Source organism: Cavia porcellus, unplaced genomic scaffold, assembly GCF_034190915.1.
Source record: "Cavia porcellus strain 051 isolate PalLab524CR breed Dunkin Hartley unplaced genomic scaffold, mCavPor4.1 scaffold_6, whole genome shotgun sequence".
In the NCBI taxonomy this organism is placed as follows: Eukaryota; Metazoa; Chordata; class Mammalia; order Rodentia; family Caviidae; genus Cavia; species Cavia porcellus.
Window position 1 is genome coordinate 33,589,923 of NW_026947489.1, and position 15,078 is coordinate 33,605,000.

Genomic DNA, 15,078 nt, shown 5'->3' on the forward strand with positions numbered 1-15,078 from the left:
AATTTCTAATTGGAAATAGAGTAAAATAAAAAAAAGCAGATTTTTAAGTCACAAAATTACACACAGTTTTAGAGTCCAATGAAGATATCACATGAATAACTCTCAATGGTATCTCATTACTAGGGGCATCCCACATTTTAGAACTAAATTATTTACTTATATTGCACATAAATATGCTCTCACTTTTATCGCTGTGAATTATTTACATCCAAAATGTTGAATCATGAAACTGAGGTTACTGATGGCGCAGAAATGAAAGCCACAGTGCTTGAAGCTTCCTGAATCATTATCTTTCCTTCTTCTCCATGTAGACTTTTGTCTAATACTTGTGTCCAAGACTCACACTTGAGAACACTGAAGTGGCCGGTTTCTCACTTTTTTCCCTCAGTGAGTATAAACTGTGGTAGAAAGGTGACCGTGGCTCTGAAGGAAAAAAATACAGCAGACACTAAAAGAAAAGAGAAAGCACGTGGCCACTTGTTCTCTGCTACTGCACTTTGTGTGATGTTCTATTAGTAAATGACCAATCTGCTTTATTGTACTTAAACAAATATGTACATGTAACTTTCATAATGGAGCAAGAAGATTTTACACTATTTGATTTACCAAATGTGTGCTTTCTTTCTTAGAAAATGATATGATATGCTGACAGTAAGCAATATAAATGTTACCAAATTATCAGAATGCTACATAAATGGCATTTTCTTACATGAAAAACCAATAACTTTTATTTAGTGTGAGATAAAATAATTTCTGTTGCTCAGTTGAGGAAACATCATTGTAAATGTATTTAGATTATATGAAACCGCTACAACTTCAATGCAACAATAAACCAGTTTCTCTATAAACTTCTCTGCCTGTCTTATTTTGCATGGTAAAAAGTCACCAATTTGAGATTTTGGAAAGATATACCTCTTATGTTTTGTTCAGCATAAACATATATAAAATGTAAGATCTAGTAAATAAAGCATATAAAACCAATTTTACTGGCAAGAGTCATAATGGAATTGCAAAAATTGTAATCTAGTCAATGACTGCGATTTATAAATGTACTTCCTATTTATCAATTGAAATCATATACTACATCAATTCCTACAGACAATAACACAGCCAAAAAAAGGGGGGCACATGACTGATGACAAAAATAAAAAGAAACTCCAAACAGAATTTATAATGCACATAAGCAGAAACACTTAGACTTCGTCTAGAAGAGTACCTTATTATTGATGTATGGCAGTGACCATGGGGCAAAACTTGTAAATAACCTCACAAGCCATTTTCTTCGCCAGCAATACAGCAATCTAGTTTCCCGTAAGCATCTCTACTATTACTGAAAAATAGCCTCCTGGCATTTACAAAGCAGTTGACTTCATACTTTAGTCCATGCATATATAATTAGATAGTTATATTTAAAATCAATATGCAATCCTTCAAAAGACATTATGCTTTTAAAACCTTAACTTTAAATTGATTTTAACTATTTTATGTGCTTTAAAATTAACATGTAATTCAGCCTCAGATACGCAGAGATGGTGTTAGTTGTTATATGAACGTGCTAAACTTTATCACTGCAGAAGCCCGAAGTTGGCACCTCTACAATTTCTAATGCTATCATTAATTTTACATGGAAAGTAGAAGTACAGTTTTACTTTAGTTTAATAAAAAGGCAAGCATGTGACAATATTGTTTTTTATTGTTATTTTAGGCTAGCTAGGGGAGTAACACTAGAAATATAGACAACGCTGTATCTTAGGTATTGAGTGTTCCTGTGAGAAGGCTGTGTTCAGTTACCAAACCTTAATTTCACCTAGGAAAGAGAGTAAATTTTATCAAAAATTTTACTTACACTAAGGCTTTGTGAAACAAGGAAGAATATAAGCAAACATATATAAACACACATGCAAACATGTGTGCAGACACACACATACACATTAAACTTGCAAGATCTTCCAACAATGTCTGGATTTAGTAATTGCTGGGTCACAACTGGTCATAGAAACAGCCATGCTAACAAAACCTATTCCAGAAAGGGCGTGTTTATACTGAGATGTGACAATCATGAACTAAGATATACAGTATATCCAGTAAAGTTACTAACAATTTAAACAAGGGTAATCAAAATTTTCACTATTACCATAATACTAAACTTACTGTTAATAATGTTAAGTGGTTACTATCCACCCAATCCTGTTTTAAAATATAAACATTAACTCTTTAGTAATTTCAGTGCTTTTAATGAAGAATGACTGGGCATCTGTTTTCATAGCCTTAAGTCCTGTCCCAAAGGAAAAATTAACGTGGTTTCTCTAAAAATGTTTATTAGGTATCTAAATGACAGCTCAGATTGTAATCAGCATTTAAGCAACAAAAATCCACTGCCCTTTAAAATGTAATGGTCTCTGGTAGCATTTTAATCACATCATCCTTTAACTCCAGGCTCAAAATTTATTCCAGGAGACTCAGACTGAATTTGGCTCATGTTAAATGGGACTCTGTTATATTTTTTAAAAATGTTCACTGGGATGGTTAGATGCATTACAAGACAGTATGTTACCTGCCTAATAACTCTGTACCTTTAAGTTCACTGAAAACCAAGCAGTTTAAATAAGAATGTGAGTGTGGAACTGCTGAGCTGACATCTTCCTGTGTGGCCTATCTGATCTTTAAGCTGTAGGAAAGAACAGTCTGCAGTGACCCTCCAGTTGATTGAATGTAAAATAGAAGAGTATGAAATGTGTTTTGTGAAGCAGAACTTTATGTCAGGTTAAAGCCAGACACATCTCCTCCACTGAGTCTAAGCTCGTCAATTGTGCACCTAAAATTTTATGGCAAAGGATACTGTTTGATGCAGTCCACCAATGGTCCATAACAGCAGTCGTTCACAATGCACTGCAGAAAAATAAGAAGAAGGGGTCTGGGATGGGGTGACTACAAAAATCATTACAGTAAACATCCTAAAAGCAGTAATTACTTTTCTTCCCCACCCCAAAAAAGAAAGCGATCAAAAGGTTGTTTGGATTTAATCACAGAAAACAAAAATCGCATGCTTTTTATTTACTATAAAAGCAAGCTATTAAAAAGTGAAATGCTCTTCTCACAAATATTGCATTGCCATTTATGGTGCACCCTGACCTCAGTGATAGTTTATGATGACAGTAATTAAATGAGGTTTAAAATCCTTTACTCTGCTAGGCAGATAACAGCACTGCCACTGAAAACAGACAGCTGTGATTAATACCTGATAGACCTGATTTGCTAGAACTCCATCTGGAATCTGAGAAGGGTCCCGCAGCATACTATTTATAACAGACTTGGAGGCTGTAGAAGAAGAGATGAACTATTAACAGTCAACATACTTTAATGCAACATGAGAAGTGACATATACCTCCATACACAGAAACCATAAAAACAAAAATATTACTGATATTCATCAGTTTTCCATTTTTATTCTAAGAGAAGCTTTTAAGTAGCCCATATTGCCAAGTTTATAAACCACACTGCCAGATTTGATGATGACCTATTTTTTCCAAGGTAAATTAACAAGCCCAGACCTAAAGCATATGTCTTTTCGCAGATAAATTAGCTTGGAAAAGCTCATTTGGAAAATTAAACAAAAAAACAAAAAAAACAGAAAAGAAAAATATTTACTTTTTGCAGGCAGGTATTTTATAACCAAGCATATGTACATGTGTAGCTTAGTTACAGCAGGTCAGATTTAAAGACCCCAGTGACGTCAACAAAGGTAACTCTCAACCATCTCTGAGTACTAAGCCTTTCTAAAATAGATCTTGTCAACTGCCATAAAATGCTATGCCTATTTCATAGGTGAAAAAAGTAGGTAATATTGGTTAAATGAGGGAATCTTAAATTTTAAAAAAGTATGTGTGTGTACCTACATAAAGCTGTCTCTTAGTATCTGGTATCCATCAGGGATTGCTTCCAGGAGCTCCTTCCTCATCACCCCCCAGATAACAAATTCCATAGATGCTCAAGTTCCTTATATAAAATGAGGTAGTACTTGCATATAAACAGGGCACATGCTTCCATACATTTTAAATAATGTCTAGAAAACTTACAATAACTAGTATAATGTGAATGCTGTATGAATCATTGTTATACTATATTATTTACAAAGTAGTAACAAGGACAATCTGTGTTCCGTATTTCAACCCATGTATTTAGACCTCAAGATACAGAGGTCCCACTGTGTGTCAATGGGGAGAGAGTATTTAATATGTACACAAATTTTCCACAGAAAATAGCCTTGTTCACTTGAAAATTAAGCTGAAATCCTAGGAAATGTTATAGAAGAAGAAAGGCAGTAAGGGGGTCATCTAGTGAAGGATGTTACAGAGGTAACGACCTTTGAAGAGCAAGGTAGGAGATCCTGAACTCATTTTGTTCATTATAGGTATGTAGCAGCCCAGGAGCCAGAGTTCCTCTTGATGCATGGGAGGAATGCAGGTCTATAAACCGAAACTGAATCAAGTATTACCTAGGAATCAGTTCCGTCAAAATCCTCCAGTGGAATCATTCCCAAGTATTAGCGAAAAAGTTTAGAGTTGGACCCAGACAAGCACAAACTCAAATGCATTTTATAAAATTAAGACAATGGTCATAGATTATGGATCTGTATCACTCAAATTATAAAATGACTTTTGATGTAACTTTTTATTATTATGTTCTTTATCAAGTTCAGTGATATTAGAACATTGTAGATATGATAAATGTTAGCAAATACCATGGAAAGAAATAAGGCAATTATACTTTACTCACTTAAGCATGTTACTGAGTATAAAAAATGTTCAGTTGTTTTAATTATTGCCTACAGTTATTCATACACATATAAAGCATGTATGTATAAAGCAACAGTTATACAAGTAATAGTCATTTGTAAACACGTTTACACTGTACATGGAGAAGGCATACAGAAATCCAAAGAGAGGACCACTGAGCTTTCTTATCCATCCTATCTCAACAGTCAGCCCTCCAGCCCGAGGAAATTATCTCAGCTGACTCAAAGGTTCCTGTGTGAATCCACAGAGACAACAGCTACAGAGTTTAAATAACAGTAAGAATCAAATCAGACTTGTGCATTTCCCACATACAATCATAGGTGTAACCAATTATTGCTGTAAGACATAATCATGGGTAAGTGGTACAAATATTGAGAATATAAAGCTGATAATCATCTTACAAAGGAACACATTATGGCAGCAATGTTATTACAGAGATAACTGTGTGCCTCATAGCCTGCTTAGTTTCACACACTAATTCAAAGGCCTGGCGAGTGGATCGAGATCAAAGCACTTGTCATGCGGTCACCTTCTCTGAGGACAGTTGAAGGTCTCAAGGAAACAGCAGCATCTTCTCCTTCTGTATCTGGTCCTGCTAATGTATTACACTACAAACTCGCATCCTCACGCAAGGAAAAGATTAACCTAAAAGTGGCCCAGCAGTGTGACCCAAAGTGCTGTCCTACAGAAAATTATCCATCTCATGCCAAATCACATGCAAATTCATTACTAAAATCGTTAAACACTTTAAAAAAAGAAAAGGGACAATGTGATGGGCCATGAGAAAAGTGAGTCATTTATTTTAAAGGAAGAAAAGAAATTATCAAAAGAGCATAATTTTTCTCACAATATAAATTTTAGAATAGTGTGCTTATCAAGACTAAGAGTCATAACCAATAAATTTGGTAAAACAAATAGTTTGAATACTTTGAACAGAATACCATTCAAAACAAAGGAAGTCAGAGTATAATGAGTAAAGTATAATTAGGTGCCTTTATTTCAAACATAACTAAGTGTTTTTTCTTTTCATGCAACCAGCCAATTTTTAGAGCAAGGGAGAAAGTGCTAATAAAGGTCAAGGACTCGGGTGCAGACCCAGGGCGTGCCTGGTCTCCACAGGTGGCACTCTCCCTGCAAAGACTGTCCTTACCTCCGATCAAGCTGGAGTGCACATCCACTTTCACTCACATTTCCTGAAACTGAATAATCTCAGAAGCATGATTCCTGCCACTGTTTCTGGCAAGCATGCACCCAGTGAGATTTTCCTATTACTTGGGTCCATGGAATAGGAAAGCACTGTTAGCCATGAATGTAAGCAGCTGCAGACAGGCAACAGGCAATGTCTGGACTACAATGCCTAAGATTATGCTCATTTCATTGTACTTTTCCTAAAGTAAAAATCTCACAATAATAAGCAAATGTAAAAGCCAACTAACCTGATTTAACTTGTGGATCTGCAATACATTTACTTTAGATGACCTAATATTAACTTTTTTATTAGTCATGCTAGAAGTTGATTCTTTCAATAGTATTTTTAAGGAAACCAAAACTTAGTATTGTTGATTCTTTCTACTGTGCTATTTCTTTTAATTACATTTCACTTATCTTTTCATTATTTTTAGCTGTTCTGCTTTGAATTGGCCATAATATGTATTTTTTTCACTACTTAACTCTTTTGTTTTTGTACAGGCAAGTGCTGTGCTGCTGAGCTACATCCCTGACCCTATGTTACTATTTTGACAAAATTCATTTGCAAGGGCTGGTGCTGTCACTCAGTGATAGAGCACACACACACACACACACACACACACACACACACACACACGGCATGTGTGAGGTCCCGGGTTCAATCCTCTACACCAAAAACCTTACTTTCAATCTTTTAATATATACTTTTTAAGACAAGGTCTCACTACATAGTTCAGGCAATTTCCAATTAATGGGTAAGTGGTCGATTTTACATGTCTGCTTCACTGGGCCAGGGATAGAGAGTATCTGGTGAAACACTACTCTGGACTTGTCAGTGGGGGTGTTTCTGGAGGAGATGAACACCTGCAGGCAATACTTCCCAGGGTGTTTGAGCCTCATCCAATCAGCTGAAGACATAACAACAGCAAAAACCTTGGTAGGAGAAAAATTCTTTGTGCCGTGCAGCTAGGACATCGGTATTTTTTTCTAGCCTTTGGTCTCTAACTGAAACATTGGCTTCCACTAGCCTTACAGTTTAAAAGCCTGACTGTTTTTAGACTGTAATTGCAACACTTACTCTCATGGGCTTCTAGCTCACAAACTGCAGCTCTGGAGACTTATCAACTCCAAACTCAATAGTGCCATGAGCCAATTTCTTACCTATACAATTTTATCATATCACACATATACATTATTTGTTTTGTTTCTCGAGATAGCCCTGAGTTACCTTCCTTTCTTAAAAAAACACTCAATTCTTACTTAGATTTAAAACCCATTTGCAAATTTCCCTTTTCCACACTGCTTCTTAATCCCACTGTCCACTTTTGAGTTCAATATCCTTGCTCGAGCAACACATTTATTCGTTCTCTTGCCTGGAATCAGTGAGTTGCTAAATCCCGTGGTGGGGTCTTGTTTTAAATGACAATATAATGAGATATACAATTGCAGGCTAAGAGTTATTCTGATTCAACTCTTTAAAGCTATGATTCTACTATCTCTCGGCCTCTATGGTTACTGATGAGCACTATACTGTGAAGTTACCAATAATCGTTTTATGTGTAATATATGTTCTATTTCCAGTGACTTTTAGAATTTTCTTTGATAGTCAATGGTTTCATCACTCTATGACTAGGCATCATGATTTTTATTTGGCTGCCTTGGGATTAGCTATGTTTTATGACCTTCAGGACATAGAGCTTAAACTGTTTGAAAAAACATCTGAGTCACTGTAGTTTTAGCCTCCATTATCTGTTCTAGAACTCCATTAGCCTTATTCTGTACATCATCATCTTCTGCTCCTGTACGGTGTCTCTGCTACCTTCTCAGTTCATCCTGAGAGTATATTAAATGTACTATACAGTCTTCCCTCAATTTCCAAGGGTTCTCCATCTACATATTCAATCATCCATAAATTGAAAATAATCAGTGGAATAAAAGCTCTTATTGAACATGTATACCAAGTTCTTCCAGGTCTTTGTTCTGCAAACAACGTAGTGTAAAAACTATTTACACTGTACTAGGTATTATAAGAAATCTATAGATGATTTAAAACACTTTATGGAAGGAAGCTATGCATAGGTATATGACGCTACACATAGGCACATCATACAGATAGCATTTTATAAAAGGACTTGAATATCCATAGATTACTTAATCCATAGTAGGTGATGGAACATGCTCCAAAAATATAGAAGTGCAAATGCATTGTACTCACCTACTGGATTTCTAAGTTCAATAACTGTTACATCATTTTGAATTTTTTCAAATATGTCTGCTTTTTTTCACATTTATCCAGTTATAGTCTTCCATTTTATTAGTTCAAGCAATATATATAATTTTAAAATTTATTTGATAGTCATGTGTTTTGTCTTACAAATTTAATTTATGGTATCTTTATTTAAACATCTCCATTTCATGATGTACTATCTATGTATGCATCCACCCATTATGTGTCTACCTACGTACCTAAATACTCTCCTATTTGTCTTCCCCTTGAGAGTGTGTTACCTTCTCTGATGTGTAAAGTGTTACTGAGAGCTTTTTTTTTTTTTAGGTACTGGGGATCAAACTCATGACCTCACATTTGCCAGGCAGGCACTTGTACTGCTGAGCTAAATCCCTGATCCTGAGAGCTTATTTTGAGCAAGCACTGTTTGCCCTACACTGTGAAAGCAGCTATCATAAAATAAGTTTCACGTTTACTTTTGCAGAAACCAGTTTATTGTTAATTTCTTATCCAGGACTTTGTAAACAAATGTAAATTTAGATGTAAATCCACAAGAAGTGCTGACCTATTTCTAATTTATCTGTTTTGTCCTTAATATGCCACAACAAGGCTATATTCAGTAAGAAAGCTTCCTTGCCATTTTCTTCAGGCAATTAGCTTTCCTAGTACTTTTTCCTGCTTTGAGCTCTTTGTGGAGGCTCAATTCCAGCTCTTGGCTGCACATCTGTCCTTCCAGCGAAATTAAAAATTTGAGATCTCTCCCCTAATGTTTAAATATTTCTCAAATTTTGACATCTTAATATTTAATTAATTTTGATTGTATTTGGGTGTTTTGAATTTTTTGTCACTTCTATGTCTTTGTCATGGAAATATGGTCCAGCAACAATAGTAGTCATAGTTTTGAAATGTTTGAAGACCCTTTAATAAAACATTTAAGGGGAAGCTTGTTTCTTGTTTTTGTTTGAAGGCATTAACAGCAGCATAGAGTTGAAAGATGAAACCATTAGTGAGTACACAGAGGCTATTTGAAAATACATGCTGGAGAAGAAAAAAAGGAAGAAGAGCACAGCAAGGTTGGGATGGTATTAAGAGGGCAAATATTTAAGTTATTTGAGTTCAAGGTGGGGAACTGAGAATGTCAAAGCAGTTGCTTGCCGAAGGAAACAGAAGATTCCTCGAGCCTGGAGAAGTATGTAAAATATCCAGCTAATAGCAGGTCACTAGTTAGATTTGACTCAACCAAGTCTACGCCAAGACATCTTATCATCAGCTTCTCACAGGGGAGGGATAAAGACAAGACTCTCAAAGATCCAAGAGAAGAGATGCAACAAACACATAAGGTGACTTTTCAGCAGAAACCTTAGGCTGGCAGAGAATAGCATGAAATTTTTACAGTACATAGGGGTAAAGCTGTCAATCAAGAATACTGTATTGAGAAAAGCTACCATTTAAAACTAAAATTGAGATAAAGATACTCTCAGAAAAACAAAAAGATGAGAGGATACTTTTTCTTGACCAAACATAAAATAAATGCTGGGAGAGGTTCTTCAAATAGAGAAACATACATGAGTAAGAATAAAAGATGGGATGGTATGAAGCCCTCTGGGAAGAAGAGTGACACAACTTCAGAATGCTCTAAAATCGTAAGTATGGTATTTAAACCGCTGAAATCATTAAAATGACTAAAAGACAAAACAATTGAAAATAATATGTTAAGAGGTAGGCAATATAGAAACAACATGGAACATAAACAATTCAAAATGTGGAAATGGAGTACAGGGTTAGAGTTTTATTGATGCTCTATTTTCTTCTCTTTTGATTCTGGTCTTTATGATCATATTAAGCATCTGTCATTTCAAAATGGCTTGTTATATAATCAAAAGATATTTTTTATAGCACTCATGGTAACCACAAAGTAGAAATCTATAATAGACAAATCAAAAATAGGGAAGGAATCAAAGCACACTATGAGAGTAAATCATTTAACCACCAAGAAAGACTGCGAGAGAGTGTTAACTTTTTTGATGTCAGAGCTGTAAAACTGTAGAAAGAAAAGGTCCTTCTAGGAGGTGGGTGCCTCACACCAGGGAGAGAAGGGCAAAGGACAGAGATGTGGATAAGGCTGAGAGTGGATCACCTTTGCCTCCTCTGCAGAACTCTGTGCAAGACCTCTCCTCATAGGGCTGGGAGAATGGCCATGGGGAATAGCAAATGTTACTCTGATTTCTCCAAAGGCTGCCTCTGTATCCTAGGCCAAAGCACCTTGCTAATCATCAACAGAAAAAAACAAGACAACTCACTCTTAGGGGTTCAATAATCAGTTCCACTGGATTCTCAAATGTAATCCCCTTCCCGCTTTAAGAGTAGCTTAATTAAACAATCCTCTACATGTTCTTTTTTCAGATACATGGGCAAGGTTTGGGGGAGACAGCTTGTATTTCATATAGCCTCAATTGGACGGACCTTTTGGATGCTAGAGGACTGTCTTTTATGATGACTCATTCATATACCTGGCACAGCTGGACCTAGCTTCTTACCACGTCAGTTCCTCTAGGATCTGCTCAGACTTCTCTTTGAAATCGTGGTTGGCAGAACCAGGTAGACAATAGCTTTATGACCTGGCTTCCAGAAGTCACATAACAAGAATATAGCTGTTATTTTATCTTCCAAGAAAAAGAAAATGGGACTCTGAAAAAAAAATGTGAGCTTGGGAAGCTAAGCTATGCATAAATGTGTTCTGAGAGGCAATATGGAACAGAGGTTGCAGCAGGGGCTAAATTTAGACAGACATGGTTCGAGGACTGGCTCTTCCACCTATCACCCATGTCACCTTAAAAAATTAATTAATGTCTGTGATCCTCAAACCCCTTGTGAGTGAAAAAGCAACAGTGGTACTGTTATAATTGTTACATGGGTGCTTCAGCTGTTGTTGGCTGATGATGTAGTCTGCCTCCTGCCTCCCAACACTGCATCACCATTGCTGTCTACTGTTGAGACAGTTAAAAGGGAAAGGCTTCATGAGGTGTGTAAAAAAGTGTGAGGCCTGCTCTTATTAAGGACGCACTGCAACAGTCTTAAGAGAGATAGTCAGAAGTGCATCTGTTCCATAGGCATAATTTGGCAATGCTAGAGTATGCCTTCACACGAGCCCACATGCGTGCATGTGTGCACAGTTTTGCAGTACTTGGTGCACCATTCACTATTAAAGCTGTTCTTTGAAAAGAATTTAGTAGAAATCCTTCATATTTATTAAGCTAAAGTTTTATCACTTGGTGGGGGAGGTATAGTTTAAGTCTAGCCTTTAACCACATAGATATGGGCATTTCAAACGCTTCAGCAATCAAGCAAGGAGACCTTCTCAGGAATCACTGATAGTAACACCCATTTTTACTAGAATGCTTGTTTTCCTTAGTGAAAGGCTGGACAAACAGCCGGCTAATCCTGCAAGTAATAAAGGCAAGTATTGTAAACAGATAAATAATCTGTGTTCTCAAAACTCTTGAAAGTCTGCAAAGAGTGCTTTTTTGACTAAAACATATCTGAACTAAAAGAGAAGACCGTATATAATTGCAAACCCAAATTCAAGACCACAGATCGATTTGAACACGAAAGGTGGACCAGCATCAGCTGACCATGTACTGGACGCCAGCAGCAGTACAGAAGAAAGACAAGAGAAGGACAATGTAAGCATGAAGATGAAGAGGGCTGCTTAAGTGTGTGTGCAGTCAGAATTGTGATGTCAGAACCTAGTGCATCTTTCACTAACAAAAACAGCCCCCTCCCCATAGCAACACCAGAAACAATCCCTGCAGATGACAACCTAGATGGGAGAAGGTAGATGCTACTGGTTACAGCCCCAGGGTCACGTACAGTTTTACCTCTTCATGTGGTTGCTGAGAGCCTGAGCTCCAAAACAACCAACCCTAAACATCAGGCAGTAGTTCATCCTTCCTTCACATGAGAGTGTAAAGCCCTTGAACATCAAGGGCATGAAGGTCTCAAGCTAGATCTCCATGGGGTTGACCTGTCAATGTCTTTTCTGGAAACCTGAGTAAGAAGTACCTTTTAACATTAAGGAACCCTACAAGGAAAATTAAATTCTGCTTTCCAATTAGAACACAATCATGGAAGAAATAAGTTAGAGTCATCAAATACAAAAGTGTTATGTGAGAATAAGAAGATATATCCAAAGCATTAAGTATCTTCACTGATCAGAAAATTATCTCAGGGCCACGATATGTCTCAGCAGCAAAGCTCCTGCCTGGCACCTGTAAGACCCTGAGTTCAATTTCTGGTACTAAAAGAAAAACAAAACAAAAAAAAAAAAAAAAGAAGAAGAAAACAAAAGAAAAAGAAAGTTATTTTAGGCAATGTACAGCTTTACAGCTATTATATAACATCAACCAAAAAACATGCATTAGTGAATATTTATTAAGCAGTTGGCTAATGCGATGACCGTACTTAATTACTCCTTGAGCCCCCACACATATCCTCCAAATCTGGAATGTTTGTGCTTGTCATTTCCTTGGCTCAAACTTCTATTCTCAAAATTTTAATTCCCATCTCTTTCACTAAAGCCATCCTTACATTTTCAATCTTTCCTCTTCCTCATACTGTGGAATGGAGAGGAGTTGTGTTGCCTATCAATCAACTGGCACTTAATTCAATATGACTTTGTCATATTTTTGGTAAAAGGTTGATCAGGATGCTAAAATTTGAAGTCATGTGACATTTTAAAAGATCTGGTAAACAATCTTTAGCACAATGTAGAGAAAAAGATACCAGCTTTCTGCAACATCTGGGAGCTTTTACATGGAGGAAAAATTAGGCTCATTGTAGATCACCCCAAGAAGGTAAGAAAAAGTCTTACAAATTTATTACTAGTTGTGAAGATACAAGGTTTCAGATTTCAAGCTCAGTTTTATATGGTCCTAAGTTTGGTCTATGTAGACGCTTAACATTTTTTTATTATTATTACAGCCCACCAAAGGAGAATTTCAGACACTTCTCAGTTTCTCTGCTCTCCCACCACCACAGTGAAGTTTGAATGTCACAGATATGTTGTATATCTGTTTATCCAAAATGCCACTTGGGAACGTGGTTCACACGACAGACTAAGGAACTGCATGGGGGTGTTTTTCAAGCCGCTTAAAAGCAGAAATATTTCCTTTATCACTCACAAGCTGTTCTGTATAAGACAGCTACAAGTAAAATACTGCATTAATTAATGAAACTAACAAACAAGAGAGAAGGCTACTCAAAAATCCAAGTCCTGCTTAAATTCTCCATTAGAGCAATTTTCAGACAGGCACATGCATTTCACTTAATTTGAAATCTTCTCATTATGAGTAAGTGAGCTTTTAAAAAAAATTACATATGGGAAATACAGAATATAAGGAAGTATGATATAAGTATTAAATGAACATTGACATTTCATTTGGGAAGTGCAGAATACAAGGCGATATGATGTATGTTTTTAAATACATCTAATATTGAAATACAACTAATATTTGAAAACATCTAATATTGTGTACCCCAAAAAAGAATGATGCTCTGGCATGAGCATGTAAAATGATTTTATTAGCAGCTAGACAACTTCTTCTTTAATAGCATTTTACATTTATGTCAACAGGCTATTAAGATGCAATTATAAACTTTCTCTTAAGAACATAATTAAATGACAAAAATATCAAATACTGTATTTTTTTATTACTGAATATAGCAAAAACTATGAATGTTGAACCTACATTTCTAAAATTTCATAAAACTGGCTTCATATGTGTATCAAGTCAATCTAAGAGTTAGGAATTCTACTTAACAAGTTTCTATTTCTTAAAAAAAAAAAGAACCTAGCATTTTTTTTTTTTAATGTACAGTATCTCAGGCACCATTTTATACTTGTCACTTTGAGTGGGAGCGTAGTTCAGTGGTAGCACCCTGGTCTAGCATGTGTGAGGCCCTGGGATCAATCCTCACAGTGTAAAACAATTTTTTTTCATTTGTTTGTTTTGAGTCAGGGCCTTGCTATGTATTTCAGGCTTGCCTTGAACTCACTGTGATCCTACGGCCTCAGCCTCCCAAGTGCTAGGTTTACAGTCATGTACCGCCACACCTGGTTCTAACTTACTGGATTTTTGGAACATACCTACCAGGATACTAACCTCATCTTATCAATGAAGAAACTGAGGCATGAAGAATTTAAACAGTTTTCCAAATCTCCCTCCTAGTTAATGATGGGGCAATAATTTGGCTTTGTCCAACCAGGCCCATCATTAGGCTATGTTTCTCTGTCACTATTCCTGTGATACTCAAAGGCAATTGGAAACATTCTAGATTAACTTGTCTTATTTTCCAGACCTGAAATCAACAGCATTCCCTCCTCCTACCTGGATTTTCCTCCAATTCAAATATTAGCAAGAAAGTTTAAAAAAAAAAACATTTAGGACTTCAAAAGGGCAAACAGAAAGATGCTACAGAAAGATGCAGTTAGAGGCAAGCAGTAGGTGTTGGCTGAAGGTCAGAGGAAAAAGCAGTGAGCAAAGACCTACCAAAATTTGCTATGGTTGCTAGAAAACCTAACTAGATCTTGAGTATCATATTCCACAAAAAGATATTGGATGTTTCTTAAAGTGATACCACAGTGAGGGCTTGTGTGATCAAGTCTGCATTACTCCAGGAGACGGGGAAGGTCTCTGCTTTGCACAGTGATTGCTTGCAAAGTACTCTAACAACTCCCTCTGGTAGTCTTCTCACTTATATGTCTTGTGTTTGCAGCTGCTGGCAAAGACCCATATCACATTATGGTGTCTGCCTCTCTGAGTAATTAGAAAACAGCTAATTCTAAGTCATTAAAAGTGTTGCCCAGGA

General features: G+C 36.3%; 1 protein-coding gene across 6 annotated transcripts in view; it reads right to left on the reverse strand.

The window, feature by feature from the left end:
* The window catches only part of Cdin1 (CDAN1 interacting nuclease 1), a 256,459-nt gene that overhangs the window by 154,579 nt on the left and 86,802 nt on the right, over positions 1-15,078 (reverse strand). For all 6 annotated transcript variants that reach the window (XM_063250308.1, XM_063250309.1, XM_063250310.1 and 3 more), the window contains exons 6-7: positions 3,239-3,318; positions 2,840-2,889 (exon numbers count right to left, since the gene is read on the reverse strand). In XM_063250308.1, coding sequence (XP_063106378.1) covers positions 2,840-2,889; positions 3,239-3,318 — 130 coding nt within the window. The remainder of the gene's footprint in view (positions 1-2,839; positions 2,890-3,238; positions 3,319-15,078) is intronic.